The sequence below is a fragment of the Danio rerio genome, chromosome 19 (genome assembly GCF_052040795.2).
Source record: "Danio rerio strain M-AB ecotype USA chromosome 19, GRCz13ab, whole genome shotgun sequence".
Taxonomy (NCBI): domain Eukaryota; kingdom Metazoa; phylum Chordata; class Actinopteri; order Cypriniformes; family Danionidae; genus Danio; species Danio rerio.
Window position 1 is genome coordinate 4,687,501 of NC_141039.2, and position 16,866 is coordinate 4,704,366.

Genomic DNA, 16,866 nt, shown 5'->3' on the forward strand with positions numbered 1-16,866 from the left:
CAGAATTACGAATTATGAATATCTGCATTCTCATTAGATTAACCTCTCTTCTTTTCTCTCATCTTCTTATCAGTTTTATTGAAGTTAACCATCAGTTTGAAGAGTTTAATGATACACAGAGGTTTTTTCAGAATGTAGTATATATGAAAATTGCTTTCACATACAGTTGCCAGACTATTAAAAGTCGCAAGGTTTGAATATCTTTCAGAGATTGAATGTTTTGGAAGCGCTCATCTTGGCAGCCTGGGAAGCTAAAGCAGGCATGACTGTTTGGTGACTCACAGACATTGGAGAAGAAAATAAAAATAATATTTATAATAAAAAGATTCCCATAAATCATGTTAAGCTGGCCAAACTGAGATGATGATTTTGGAAAGCTCCTTTATTATGCACAATATGCTTCAAATACTCTGTCAGCATGCCGTCTAAATCTTACAAAGACTGAATGAAATCACTGCTTATATGCTTGATGATACATCAGAATTAAATCTTGGTAAAATCACTTGACGGAAAGTGATGCCTTCTTTATATACATTTCTATTTCTTAATAGGAGTTATATTAAATTATATATTATTATATTATATTATAAATTATCCCATAACATGGGAATTTAGTTTAAAGGGTAGGTTCACTCAAGAATGATAATTCTGTCTATGAGTTTCCGAACTCTGGATTCACTCCGCTACGCACTGAACTAAGGGTTTTTGAAAATAATCGAACACATCTGTCGCGCAACACAACGAATGGAGTATGAAATTTGTTGCCAACTCTTTTAGTAAAGCCGCTTTTCCACTGCACACGACATTTGGACACGACTGTCAGAATACGCCCCCTTGTGGCAGTCGCACAATAATTCAGTTCTGACGTGCACCATGGGAGAGAAGCTGTTCTCGCAGTGTCCGAAATAAAGGAGTGCAAAAGCAAGAGCCTATATTCTCTGCGTTCACAGTGGTTGAATGAATAAATGAATGAATACTGAAAACTCGTAGACCGCTAAAAATATTGGAGGAAATGCGTAGACAGCATTAAACAATTATATATTACTTTATTACTTTAGATTTATAAATAGAAATGTTTTTTATATAGAGTTTTTCTAAAAAAAACAATAAAAAAAAAAACCTCTTATCTTCTCTGAGGAAAAACTATTCCTCATCTAGTGCGCACTGACCTGCTTGTACAACACTGGAATACATCACATCTGATCGGCCGGTCGCATACGGTCTAGTCGCAGGAGTACAAATATTTCATCTGATCTGCAGCTCAAATCGGATCTCAATTTTTTTCGCATACGGAGATGATCGGAACTCCACGCAACTCCCGGACTGCTCTTCGTTAGAAATTAATGACTTCCAGTCTGTCGCTTGTTGTTTGTCGTGTGCAGTGGAAAGGAGGCTTGATCGATTTTTTTCGATTTAATCGGTTCGTTGTTGCAGGTCTAATCTGAAAGCTCTAATCCTCTATAAACAGAAGCGGTCTCAAGACATGTTTAATGCAGAAATGGAACCAAAAACATCGTCAATATGTTCCAGTGATACAACTGTAAGAGAACCGAGAAAAGCGTGGTAACTCGAGCTAGTTGATGAGTTGAATTAAACAGTTAGTTCACCCAAAAAGTGTGTTATTTATTTCTTAAAGAACCCCTGTTATGGGTTTTTGAAAATGAGCTTCAATGTAGTGTGTAACACAGCTCTAAGTGAAGTGAAATATCCAGCTAAGGCTTAACTCTAAAAGTGCACAGTGTTTAAAACTATTGATTCATACATAAAAGAGTTGACTGATAGTGCTTCAAATGAATCGTCTTGATAACGAGTCTTTAGCCATTTCGGCTTGACGTAGAAACAAAACTTATACCCCGCACAATTGTTGCGCGCCCACTAACACTGTGGCAGATCCCGGTTGAATCAAGTCATGAAGACGCTGTGCTCAGCTGGATATTATTGGAAGTGCGAGGGGAAAGTTAGTGTTATTTTCGCTACCCAAAAATGAAACTGTAAAGACTCAGTGGTTGAGGTTTATTTTTGCAAAAATACCTTAGCATAATAGCCCCAGCCTTGTGCTGTTCCCGTCATTTTTCTGACGAGTGCTTTTTGCAATCTACACGCTTACAACAGGGGATTCATCAGCCGTTTGTTAAAGGAAGGATCAGAAAGGACTGTGGATGTATGAGACTTTTTCAGAGCTCGACAGGAATCTTTTAGTGGAGGTTGAAATTACGGGAATTTTTCGGGATAAATAACAAAATGTGACGGTGGCTGGAGATGTGTCTGAAATACGAGAGACTCCCGGCAAAAACAAGAGTGTTGGCAGGTATGCTCACACATACACTCTGCACTCTGACTACTTCAATGTTGTTGATAAGCCGTGCTGGGCATTTCACTCTGTCCTGCACTGAGTGCTGTAATCAGTCCAATCAGTGCAGATTAGCTTTGCGCTAAGGAGGGTTTTGGGAACATTTGCTGGGATAATTAGGTAAAAATAAATGCAAATTATAAGACAGTGAAAGTTTTTTTTGTCCTTGCATGCATATCAGCTTGTTGTTGAAAACTCTTAAAACCAAAATATGACCCTTTTAATGTATAATAGAGGCTCTTAAATCTCATGTCATTTCATTCCACTGAGACTTTGACCATCCTCAGAACACAAACTAAGCTGTTTTAAATGAAATCTGAGAGCTCTTTGGCTCTCCATAGACACCAGCGGTCTTGAGAAGAATAAAGTCCAGAAAAGAATCAAAAACTTTGTTAAAATGTTTCATGTGTCTTCAGTGATTCAACTGTAATCATATGAAGCTTCAAGAACACTTTTGTGAGCCCCAAAAAACAGTAAAAATTACTTTATTTAACTTTAAAGACATAAAAATAACTTATGTCTTTGTTGTTTCTGAAATAACAGAATGTAATTTAAAGGCTCCGGCCCCTTTATGATGCAGCAGCTCATTTGCATTTAAAGGTAAACACACAAAGATGCCATATTTTTGCTTACACCTGAATAGGGGCAATAAAGAATTATTTTAGAATAAGATCAATATAATAAGATAATAATTAAAATAATACAATAAAATAAATGATCGAATGTTTTTTAATGCTGAAACTTCACAGACAGATTCCGACGACACCAGAGATTTATTTTTACATCTCATAAAAGAAGGAGCCATAGTAATTTGGTTCCATTAATTCTGTATCCTCATTAGCCGCATGCTAATTGTGAAGATTGCCTTTTTTAAAGGCCTGCGCGGTTAAAGTCAATCCCCAGGCTCTAAAAGCAGATTGTAGCATTGGCAGGCGGATGGATGTCCTGATCCGTTCAGGCCCGCTGCCAGAAGAAGCCCTCCAGGATGACGCTCGCAGGCCCGCCAGCGTGTTGTTGTGGAACAGGGTTTAACATCTGTCTGGGCTGTTTATTTCCGTCCGCGTTGTTCTGAAGAGAGGATCATGGCTCTCGAGAGACGTCTGGAATAGATAACCACTCTGGGAAGAGCAGATACCGTGAATTAAAATGCTAAAACTGGTGATACGTCAACACGGGCCTCGTCCAGTTTAATATCTGAATGTTTCGTGCACTTGTCAGCGCAAATGTTGCCGTAATTACTTATTTTTTGCAGTCTATTAACAGCAAAGACTTTGAAATGAGAAGCTATACTTGTTGATGGTTGTTTGAGTTAGCATAAATGCTTAAGGGGTCATGAACTGCGATCTTAACTTTACCTTCAGCTTTTGATATTTGAGAGGTCATTGAACTAAAAGAATATCCTGCAAGTTTCACTGAAGAAAACGTCATTGTTACTAAAATATCAGCTCTTTTTGGACATCAGGCTCAGAAAACGTGTTAAACCCATCTATGACATCATAGGTAGGTTTAACACAGCGTCCACTGAAGAAGATCAGAGCTTGATTCCGTAATTCCACCCACTTATTCATGCCGGACATTGTCAGATTGAGTCACAGATGCTGTTAGTTCCTCACCTGAACTGAAGGGGGAGTCAAATACTAGTTTAGTATGCAGAGCTGCTATCCAATCATAGCAGTGGACGTTTCCAAGTCATCAGAATCTGCACATTATCTTAGACTAAAACACTCAAAGATCTAATTTGAGAAACGGCGAATCAATAATACTGTGCATGCGTGAATCAGTGAACCAAACACAAGCAGTAAATGACAGCCTGCTGTGACTGAACTGAACTTAAACAACTGCATCGCGGGTAAACTAAGGGCTTAAATAAAAGGATCTGGCGAAATGTATGTTTATTTCATAACACACAATCGTAATGGAATTTAAATAAGTAAATCATGCTTCAGTTGGATTGCAAAACTTTACTGTAAGAGATTTTTCAGATCATGGTGATGTTTTAACTGACTGAAATTACAATTGCTGACTACATAATTTTAGTACGTTGAGTCCTTACATCCTCATTAAATATCTGAACTTCCCATCACTACTGTGTATTTAACCTCAGAAGTGGGCTGTTGTATTTGAATTTGAGGATGATGGTAGTGGTAGATGATGGTGTTCATGTGTCCTCTAAATACAGGTTTCAATAAATGTATGGCTGAGATTTATTATACAATATTTATTCTGTTGATTTTGAATCAGCGGAGAAATTAAAATGGTCGTGCCGAACTGAGTCTGGTTCTCTCAAGGTTTTTTTTCTTCACTCTCCTATTGGTGAAGTTTTTTTTTTCCCTCTCTGCTGTCGCCACTGGCTTGCATGGTTCAGGATCTGAAAAGCTACTCATCGATGAATTTGCTCTTCAGTGTTTGGACTCTCAATAATAACTTCAAACCACACTGAACTGAGCTAAACTGAACTGAACTTAAACACTAAAAACTGAACTACCCTGATCCAGTTACTATGACCATTTATGTGAAGCTGCTTTGACACAATCTACATTGTAAAAGCGCTTTACAAATAAAGCTGAATTTAATTTAATTGAATCTTGCATCTAACAAATATCCTCATTTAGAAAACTAAATTAAAACTAAATAATTTCAAACTATAGAAACTAATGAAAACTAGTAAATCTGCCTCTAAAACTAATTAAAACTAACTGAATTTGAAAACAAAAAGTCAAAACGAAATAAAAACTAAAATTAAAGAAAAATCCAAAACTATTATAACCTTGTTGTGGAGTTCTGAAAATGCAATCTGAAAACTATGGAGAGAGAACTGTTCCAAATAAATATATTGTGATGCACAAATTCATGTAAAGCGATTGACGAAAACCACGCATATTCACAAAATAAATACAGTAAGATCTACAAATAAATTTTAGTGTTCCATTAACGTTAATTATATTCACAAGTAAGTAAAATTAGACTTGCAAATAAAAAACACACTCACGTTTTTTTTTTTATATTCTACAAACACACACTGTAAAAAATAAATCCGTAAAATTTACGGTAAAAAAAACGGCAGCTGTGGTTGCCAGTACTTTACCGTTAAAAACACGATACAAACCGTAAAAGTAATTTTTCATTTTTACAGTAAATTACCGTATTTTAATTAATTTATAGAGGTAATATGTCTGTATTTTGAATGATCAACATCTACACATCTTTTGTTACACAGTTAGACACGTTAGCACACCCACATGCAGGTGGTGATGAGGAAGTTACATAATGAGCCAATCCTCACCACAATTAACTTTTCCCACAAGCAGAAAAGAGTATCAGCATATAGAAGGTGCTCAGTGTCATTCACATAGCTACTAAACACCAGTATGGTAACACGCATAAAATTAAAGTCATGAAATAAACATTATTTATCAACATTAGATGTAACATAAATCTCTAATGTACATAACTGATGGGGAAACAACTCAAAAGATCCATATTAATGTCAACCAAATGCATAAAAAGTGATGTGCCATGCAGGGAATTCTAGGAAAGTAAATTTACGGTTATTCGCCGTATGTATTAAGGAAACAGACCGTTAACCAGGTTACGGATTTGCTGCAGCTTTCCCTGACAATTGCATGTGAATTGCGTCCTGTTTATTTGTTATGGCCGTGATTTCAACGGTAAAAAACTGTTAAAATGCTACAGTACAAATCCGTAACCCTCAAGATGAACACTAACCAGTATCTGATTGGTTTAGGTAGAAAGTGGGTGGAGTCTATCTATTTGTGAATTAGTGTTCTTCTTGACATTAGGAATGTTTTAAAATCCCCATTGAACATTGTGAAACTTCACAAAAATGCAAAGGTTTTCAGTGTGACCCGTTTATGCAAAAACACACATCTGCTTTTATTATCGCTCAGCGGTCCAATCACTGGCCAGGCTTCAGACGAACAGGTGGCAGGTGTTAATAAGAGTCAGTGGCTTGATTCTGAAGGGTTTTTCCATTGTGATGCTGCGTCTTCTTTATTCATTCTTCAGTCTTTCATGTGGAAATGAACATCAGAGCTGCCGTGTGTAAGGATGGTGTGTCCGCAGGGCAGATGCTCATTTAAACCTGTTTCTGCACTCATTTGACTTGGTTATTTGGCCTCTGTCTATTATTCATCCTCGCTGAGGTTTGGGAGCTTTTAACATCTGAATAGAGCTGTGAACAGGGGTTTCTTGTGTATTTACATACACACACATGCACACACACATATATATATATAGAGAGAGAGAGAGTGTGTGTAAGATTCTTGTTACACACCAGGATCAAACTTTGATTAATTATGCTATTAAATACATAAAACACCATTGTTGAATTCAGATGAATAGGAGTTTTTTCAGTTTTATCTCCATTTGCGGTTAGTTTATACACTTTAGGTTAGCTATTAAGTAATCTTTTCACACTGCATGTTTTGTTTTGGTTTGGTTTAAAGTATTATTTAAGTAATGTTTTAATATTGTTTTAGTTTTAAAATGTTAATGTTATTTTTCTTTAGTTTTAAGGTCTGTTTTGATATTTTATTTTATTATGGGTTTTACAGACTTGTGTACAAAAACTGATTTGCTTTGTTGTTGTTGTTGTTGTTTTTTTTAAGTCCTCCTTTTTAAATGTTTTTTTTTTTGTTTGTTTGTTTGTTTTATACAGATTTGTGTGCTGTTATATTTGAGTTAATATTATGATATAGGGCATAACTTATGAGGAACTATTTTCTCTGTGCAAATGTCAACGTTGATCAAAACACATAAGAAGTCAGAGCTTTTGATCTGGGATCTGAATGTTATTTGAGTTATTATTCTGAGATATTCTGTTATGGGTTTTCTTAGAATGGACGGACTTTCTTGGAGCTTTATGAAAAAGATAAATGGGGTGTTGTTTATTTTGTTAAAAATTAAAAAAGGGTTAAACTAAAATAGTGTATAAAGGATTTGTTTTTGTGAAAAAAATATTTGTAAAATTAAAAGAAAAAAAAAATTAAAATAAAATTAAAATAAAATGAAAAGTTGAGAATTTTTTATATTATTATTATTATTATTATTATCGTTATTATTGTTATCTATTTTAAATGTTGTTATTTTTTTTTCAATTTTTGCAGAAAAGTTGAGCATAACACATTTGTTAAATTTTTTTAAATAAATTGTTGTTTTGAGGCATTTTATTCCTCTATTTTAAATGTTCTTTGAAACATTATATAAATATCAAAAATAATAAAAAACAATATATAAAGTAAAAATAAAATATGATTTTTAAATTTTTATTGATTCGTTTTTTTGTTATCAAACATTTTTTTGTCCTCCATTTTAATATATATTCTCTGTTATGTGTTTTGCAGAGAAGCTGTTTGGTGAGTTCTTGAGCTGGGATCTGCAGGACGCTCTGTCCCGCCTGCCTCTCAAATCCGGTCAGTCCATCTCCATCCCGGTCAACATCCGGGCCAAACTGGACTTCTCCGGTCAGGAAAATCTGCTTCATGACCTGAACGACGGTAAACAGCATATACACTCTTCACTAGTCTATACTACACTCTAAAGCAGCGTGATTTGGGCTCATCCTGCAGTTATAGCTGATTTTGTCAGTGCATCAGCAGAGCATCACACTATAATAACCACGACTGATTGCTCTCTGATTGATGGAAAGTCTAAATTCACTTTATCGGATGCAGTGGATCTGATCCTGGGTGGAGGATTGGAAACAGTGTGTGTGTGTGTGTGTGTGTGTGTGTGTGTGTGTGTGTGTGTGTGTGTGTGTGTGTGTGTGTGTGTGTGTGTGTGTGTGTGTGTGTGTGTGTGTGTGTGTGTGTGTGTCGCGTCTCGTTTCTCATTCAGCTTCTCTACAGACCCTTTGCCCTCTCCACATTCACATCCATTTCCTCTTCACATCTTGTTCCCGTTCACTGTATTAGACTTCTACTTTCGATGCTTTCCAGCCAATGTCATGCCTCAATGGAAAAAAAACACCATTATAAAAAGAAAGGGAGATCATTCCTGCCGCAGTCGCTTTCAGCTCAAATTTACTTTATGTTTGAGGTTGTGTCATACTCATCAAAATTAATACTACAATTATTCACACTAGGATAGATGTTGGGAAGATACAGGAGGTGAAAAGTCAGTGTGTCTTTCTGAGCAGAAAATAATGAATATTATATATTAGTAACATATTGTTGATGTTTTTTCCACATTTGAGATCCATCCATCCATCTATCACTCACATTATCCATCCATCCATTCATCTGCATGTTTAACTAAAATATTCATCCATCCATTTATCACAGTATCCATCCATCCATCCATCATATGCAGTTTTATCTAAAACATTGATCCATCCATCCATCCATCCATCCTGCCCATCCACCCATCTCATTATGCTTCCATCCATCCATCCATCCATCCTGCCCATCCACCCATCTCATTATGCTTCCATCCATCCATCCATCCATCCATCCATCCATCCATCCATCCATCCATCCATCCATCCATCCATCCATCCATTCATCCATCCTGCCCATCCACCCATCTCATTATGCTTCCATCCATCCATCCATCCATCCATCCATCCATCCATCCATCCATTCATTCATCCATTGCATTACTGATTTATCCATCCATCTGCATTATATCTAAAATGTTCATCCATCCATCCATCCATCCATCACATTATACATTCATCCATTCATCCATCCATATGCATTTTTATCGAAATTATCCACCCATCCATCCATTCATCCATTACATTACTCATCCATCCATCCATGCATGCATGCCTCCATCTGGATTTATATCTAAAATATACATCCATCTGTCTGTGCACCCACCCATGTCATTATACTTCAATCAATCAATCAATCAATCAATCAATCAATCAATCAATCAATCAATCAATCAATCAATCAATCAATCAGTCAGTCAGTCAGTCAGTCAGTCAATCAATCAGTCACTCACTCAGTAAGTCCATCCGTTCGTCCATCCGTCCATCCATCCATCTGCATGTTTATCTAAATATTCATCCATCCATTAATCGCAGTATCCATCCATCCATCCATCCATCCATCCATCCATCCATCCATCCATCCATCCATCCATCCATCCATCCATCCATCCATCCACACATCCATTGCCATTTATATTTAAAATATCCATCCGTCCATCCACCCATCTCATTATACTTCTATCCATCCATCCATCCATCCATCCATGCAGTTTTATCTAAAATATCCACCAGTCTCTCCATCCATCCATTATATTACTTATCCATCCATCCATCCATCCATCCATCCATCCATCCATCCATGCATGCATCCATCTGCATTTATATCTAAAATATACATTCATCCGTTTGTCCATCCACCCATCTCATTATACTTCAATCAATGAATCAATCAATCTAAAACATCCATTCATCCATTACATTGTACATTCATTAATCCATCTGCACTTTTATCTAAAATATCCATCCATCCGTCCATCCATCCTTCACATCTTGCATCCGTCCATCCATCTGCATTTTTTAGCTAAACTATCCACCCGTCCATCCATCCATTACTTTACATTACATTACTTATCCATTACATTACCTATCCATCCATCCATCCATCCATCCATCCATCCATCCATCCATCCATTATCTGCATTTTTATCTAAAACATCCATCCTTTTTTGAGCGTTTTGCATTTATTGTCAAGCAAGTTGGAGGGAAGGACAGGGGGATTGGATTGGATCAGGAATAGTCGACAAACCTCGAATTTGAACAAAAAAAGTGAACTTCCCAGGCGCACTGGCGCTTTTTGTCTGAACACTAACCTGTAGGCTATCGTCGCCAACAACAGTTCGACATTTTAATCATGAATATTTTTTTCAGATATTTCATCCATCTCTTTCAAGATCACACCATCTGAGCTGCTGTTCACACCATTTCTATAGCTGTTAGCAGATTCTCCATGTCAGCAATTGACAGATTCATTTAAGTATTCGAGCCGACACATTTGAGAGAAAGTTGATACTTGAATGAAAAACTCATAAATGAGACATGAGGAAATGAACAGCCTCTCCGTGTTTCTCCTCACACGCTGCTCAAATGTTTTAATTACTGCTGAAATAATAATTTTTCTGAATTAGGCTGATAAGACAGCTTAAGTCCCGTCCTATTAGTGCAGCATGTAGAGGGCAGTGGCTTGTAAACATTGCAGATGCTATCGCTGGTGCTAATACATTACTGCTGGTGTTTAGCACTAATATTAGCACGGTTTGTCTTTGGTTTGTTCGTCATGTGGTGGTTTGTACATTGAACTGATTTTAAAAGAGAGAGAGATTTTTGATTGACTTAATTACCTAATTAAGATTTTAATTTAAAAAGATTTAACCATTTGACATTTGCACTGTAGTATTCAAAATATTTCATTTATTAAAAAAAGCAAAAAACAAACAAGAAAAACAGCTCCTTGTTAATAACAAAACACAACCCAACATCACAATACCATTCAATCTCAAAAACATTGACTGCATTTTTTATTTCATAATCATTAAAATCAACAGTAATTTTAGAATTAATCACGCTGATTTATAACGCTTATAAAAAATTTCATTTTTAAAGAAATATAAATTACATTAAATTGATATTACTATTATATTTAAATAATAATAATTTATAATACTATTAAATATTACAAATACAAAATGACTAATATTTAATAATTAAATAAAATTTATAAATCGCTAATTTCGCTTGACCAATGATAAGAGAGAGAAACGAATTAAAATAGGTTTTTTTTAAGTGTTTGATGCAGCACTTCCTTAATTCTGATTGGCTGTTGATCTTTCTCTTTATTATAATGTCATTAATTAGATGCAGCTTTCATACTGCAATGAAGGCATGGGAATGTGATTTTTTCAGATGTACGCACATGTTAAGTATGAACCACGTTAAATATGACAATCTGAGGGAGAAGTCCTACATTTTAAGCACTATAAATACAGCACAATACAATACAATACAATACAATACAATACAATACTTAATTGTCAGACTTATGCTATTAACAGCATGATAAATACTCTTTACAAAGAAACAGAGACATACAAAAAAATTAAATAAAATAAGTTACCGGAGTCTTATTCAGCTCCAATACACCCTGATGTACAAATGACTTTTTAAATTTCACTTTTTTAAAACTTTGCACTCTAAATCAACGCCTAGACTTAAATTCTCTTTTGACAAAATTGTAAAATTTTTAGCGATTTTATTTAATTTTTTAATTTTATTTAATTTTTTAATTTTTTATCTTTTTATAAACTTTGTCATCATACAATAAAATAACAGTAAATAACATGTATAGTAACTATTGCAATTTAGTTTTTGTTATTTGTAATTATTGAAAAATTTATAATCATTAATAAGTTAACTTTTTTTAAACATTATTATGAGTTGTTTTAAATTTGTTTGCATGTATTCGTTAGTTAGTTAGTTAGTTGGTTGGCTTGTTTGTTAATTAGTTTAAATGTTCAATAGTTTGTTTGTTTCTTAGTTTGTTCATTTGTTAGTCAGATAGTTAGATTATTTGTAAATTTGTTTGTTTGTTTGTTAGTTAGTTAGTTTTTAGTTGTTTCATTCCTTCCTTCCTTTATTTGTTTGTTCATTTCTTCATCTTTGTGCTTTTGTTTGTCAGTTAGATTAAATGGTCATTTGTTTATTCATTTGTTTATTTCTTCATTAGTTCCTTTGTTTGTTCGTTAGTTAATAAGATTATTTGTAAATTAGTTTGCTCTTTCATAGTTGGTTAGTTTGTTTATTTATTCGTTCGTTCATTCCATTGTTTGTTTTTTTGTTTGTTCTTATAGGTCAATTCTTTTTATTATATAGGACAATATTGAGTTGTTATTACTATTACTATAATTTGTTTTACAACATTTATACATTTTTTATCTTTAAGTTATGAGTTATCTTTAAAAAAAAACAAAAGCTTAGAAATGTAAATTTTAATATTATTAAATGTTAATACTGTAATTGTACTGTCTTAAATTATACTGTAGTTTTTTGGCTTACAAACCATAACAAATATGGAATAAGTTTAGTACATTTTTGTAAAACATTAATAACATCATCATCATCATCATCATCAACAATATTATTATTATTATTATTATTAATAATAATAATAATAATAATAATAATAATAGTAATATTGATAATAGTAATAATAATACATTTTGTATAGTAATAATAGTTATTATTATAGTTTAATAATTTGAAAGCAAAGAAATATTTATTTTTTATTCAAGTTATTTTATTTAAATATTATTATGTAATGAATGAATTAATAAATCAGTCAACAAATGACTTGCATAACACATAATATATATAAATAACACATATGTATATCTTTAACAATTCACATGAGTACAACTTTTAAATCCGAGGTAATGTTTTTCTCAGAGATTCAGTGTATTAATTTGTTGTTAACTCCCTAACCAGCCATGCAATAACCCACCGATTCAAGAATGAATGAGTAAAGAGATGTCAACCTGATATAGACGATCAGCAGGAGCTCACTCATTTTGCCTTTGTTCTTTGCTCCTCTCTCTCTCTCTCTCTTTCTCAGTCCCCCCTGTCAGCATAAGTCAGTGATGTCATCATTATGATGTGTGCTCTGTCTGTCTCTCCAGAGGCCGCTGAGTTCAGTGTGTTTTGTCTGTACGTTTGGCTCATTCAGACGTCCTCTATAAATCTGCTGCTCCAGACAGTCAGACTAAACACATTAGAGGCTGAATGTTAAAATGTCAGATAATGAGGGAGGATTGGGGTCCGGACGGCTGAGAGCCCCCCTGCTGGAGCTAAATATTCACCCTTCATGCAGGACGTCAGACCAGCTGATGATGTCACGCAGCACTCGCTGACCTCATCGGGGACTGTGTGTGAGTCTGTGTGGAGTGTGACAGCCTGCTGAGCAGCACTTAAACAGGGAATTAAATGACGTCTGCTGGACAGAGGCTGACCAGGGGTTCATTACGGCTGATATTGAGCTGATATTGTTTTGAAAAGGCCTTAATATTGCTGAAGCAAAAGTCAGACTGTAGATTGTATTGGTTTTGATTTGGTTTGGTGTTAGATTAGATTATTGATTTTTCTTTTTCTTTTCGATGTTTCACTATCTAAGCTCCGCCCACCACAGGTCTTCTGCTCATCTCTTAGCTCCGCCTTTATCTGCTTTTGCTCTGTTCAGACTTAAGCATCAGTTGTTAAAGAGTGCTGTCTGGGTCTATGTTACATCATACGGGTATACTCTTGACTATTAATGATACTACTACTACTAGTACTACTAATAGAAACTACAAACAGTTATAATCTTTTTAAAATATAGACATTTGAAAATTAGTTTTTGTTTTTGCACATTAAGTGTCAATTTACTTTTAAATTAAACACAATACATTAAAACATAATTGAAATAATAATATTATGATTAATAATAATAATATTAATAGTAACAACAACAACAACAACAATTATAACTATATAAATTATAACAACAGCAACAATTGTAATAATAATAATAATAATAGTAGTAGTAGTAGTAGTAGTAGTAGTAGTAGTAGTAGTAGTAGTAGTAATAATTGAAATAAAGTAAGCATTTAAAAATAGACAATTATTATTTAAAAAAAACCTTAGTCTATTTCATTTTGAATTAAACACAATAAATTTAAATACATGTAGTATTAATGATAATAATTTTAATAATTATAACAATAATAATGATGATAATGAACAGTAGCTAACATTTTAAAATGTAGACATTTATTATTTTAAAATAAACAAATAAACAAATAAACAATTAAATAAATACATATATATTTTTGTGTTCCATCTTTCTTGTAAATTTTCTTTTAATTTTTTTATTTATTTATTAATTAAACCAACAATAACAGTAATGGTAATAATAATAATGATGGTAATAATAATAAACATTTAAAAAATAATAAAAAAATGTAAAACATGTATTATTTTAAAATAAAGTTTTAAATAAATCTTTAAAAATAAATAAATTAATTAATAAAGATTTAGTTTTGCACATTTCGTGTCAATTCCCTTCTTAAATACAAATGAATGCAACAATAATAATAGTACTAGTAATTATAATAACAACACTAATAACAACACTAATAATAATAATAATAATAGTAATAATAACATTAATAATAATAATAATAATAATAATGACAATGACAACAACCTGTCTAAGAGGAAGCATAAACTGCTCTAAACTGCAAAGAAACACAGGCCTGTTGAAGAGCTTGTGATTTTCGATTTGTCCAGAGAATCGCTCAGTCTCTGCGGTCTCTGGAGGGGAAGGAGAGGACGTTCACTTTTTCTCCTCATTACCCAGAGCCACTGAAATGACATCACTTCCCTTCAAGAGCGTCTGACTGGAGATGCTGTAATGTCTCCTGCTGACTTTACTAGACTGAGATGCCGAACATCAGGACACACAGCAAATAGAGTCACATTAGCTAGAAGGAGAGAAATATTAATATTATTATCAGTTCATATCAATAAACAGTATTATTCATTAGAATTATGGATGTTTATGAGTCTGATCAACAAAATAAAATATTTATTTCAAAATAATAGTTCTTAATTAATTTAAATGTGTACTATTTTCATTATTATTGCTTATTTATTTTTTTAATTTATGTTTTTATTTATTTATTGTTTAATTTAAAAGGAAATTGACACTAAATTTGCAAAAACTATTTATTTTTAGTAAAAGTCTAAATTTTAATTATATAATAATATTTTTTTTATTAATAAAAGTTTTAATAAAAATAATATAATTTAAAAAATGTATTATTATTATTTATTTGTTATCATTATTATTATTATTTTATTATTATTTTTATTATTTATTAACAACAAAATAAAACAACAACAATAATAATAATACACCTTCTGTAATGCTGAACTGTTTATGCCTCCTCAGGTCCTCATTGTAAATGAGAGTTGGTCCTCAATTGACTTACCTGGTTAAATAAAGGTTATTATTATTCATCCAGACACTTTGAGCTGCTCTTCTTCCGCTCTTCCTCCGCTGTTGAATGTCAAAATGCATGCGATGTGTCTGTGTGAGATACAGAGAGCCATCTGTGCAGGACTAACACAACAATTTACCCTCATTATTCCCCCTCAGACGGAGGCAAAGCAGGTCAAACCCAGAAATGTCAAGCACTACAGAAACACCTTCTGCTACAACTGCGGATTTGCATGATAGACACTGCAACATCACTGTTTCACTATAGTTGCCTTTTGTTTTTGCATGTGTGTGCGTTTGTATGTTCATTCGTTGGTTGTTTGTTTTTCATTTGTTCATTCGTTGGTTGGTTTGTACATTTGTTAGTTAGCTAGTTTGTTCATTCATTCATTTGTTTGTTCTTTCATTCGTTAGTTAGTTTTTTTTGTTTGTTTATTTGTTCATTCGTTTGTTAGCTAGTTAGTTCATCAGTATTTTAGTTTGTTCATAGGTTTATCCGTTCACTAGTTGGCATGTTTGTTCATTCATTCATTCGTTCGTTGCTTTATTAAGTCAATAGTTTGTTAGTCAGTTTGTTTGTTCATTCGTTTATTTGTTTGTTCGTTCATTAGCTACTTAGTCATTTAGTTTGTTAGTCAAATCATTTGTTCGTTAGATTGTTTGCTTATTCGTTCATTGTTAGTCTCAATTCGTTTCTTTATTGATTTGTTTGTTTGTTCATTAATTAGTTTGTTAGTTTATTCCTTAATTCCTGTGTTCGTTCATTAGTTTGTTTGTTTATTCATTAATTCGTTTGATAGTTTGTTCGTTAGTCGGTTAGTTTGTTCCTAAATTCGTTTGCTCATTAGTTAGTTTGTTTGTTCATTTTTTGTTAGCGTGTTCGTTAGTCAGTTAGTTTGTTCCTTAATTCGTTTGTTTGTTTGTTAATTAATTAGTTTGTTAGTTTGTTCATACATTCGTTTGTTAGTCAGTTTGTTCGTTAGTTAGTTTGTTCGTTAGTCAGTTTGTTTGTTCCTTAATTCATTTTTGTTAGTTAATTAGTTTGTTTGTTTGTTCATTCGTTTGTTAGTTTGTTTGTTTGTAAGTTTGTTCTTTCCTTAATTAATTTGTTTGTTAGTTAATTTGTTTGCTTTTTTGTTCGTTCATTCATTTGTTAGTTAGTTTGTTAGTCAGTAAGTTTGTTCCTTAATTAATTAGTTTGTTAGTTAGTTAGTTTGTTTGTTCATTGATTCATTTATTTGTTAGTTCGCTTGTTAGTCACTTAGTTTGTTTCTTAATTCGTTTGTTTGTTAGTTTGTTTGTACGTTCATTTGTTTGTTAGTTTGTTTGTCAGTCAGTTAGTTTGTTCCTAATTCGTTTGTTCATTAGTTAATTTTGTTTGTTCGTTCATTCATTCATTTGTTTGTTAGTTTGTTTGTTAGTAAGTTTGTTTATTACTTTGTTTGTTCGTTAGAGTTTGTTCATTTGTTCATT

At 33.1% G+C, this 16,866-nt stretch overlaps 1 protein-coding gene across 4 annotated transcripts in view; it reads left to right on the forward strand.

Moving 5' to 3' along the window:
• The window catches only part of trappc9 (trafficking protein particle complex subunit 9), a 303,088-nt gene that overhangs the window by 129,944 nt on the left and 156,278 nt on the right, over positions 1-16,866 (forward strand). For all 4 annotated transcript variants that reach the window (XM_088651464.1, XM_088651465.1, XM_087295234.2 and 1 more), the window contains one exon: positions 7,714-7,866. In XM_088651464.1, coding sequence (XP_088507590.1) covers positions 7,714-7,866 — 153 coding nt within the window. The remainder of the gene's footprint in view (positions 1-7,713; positions 7,867-16,866) is intronic.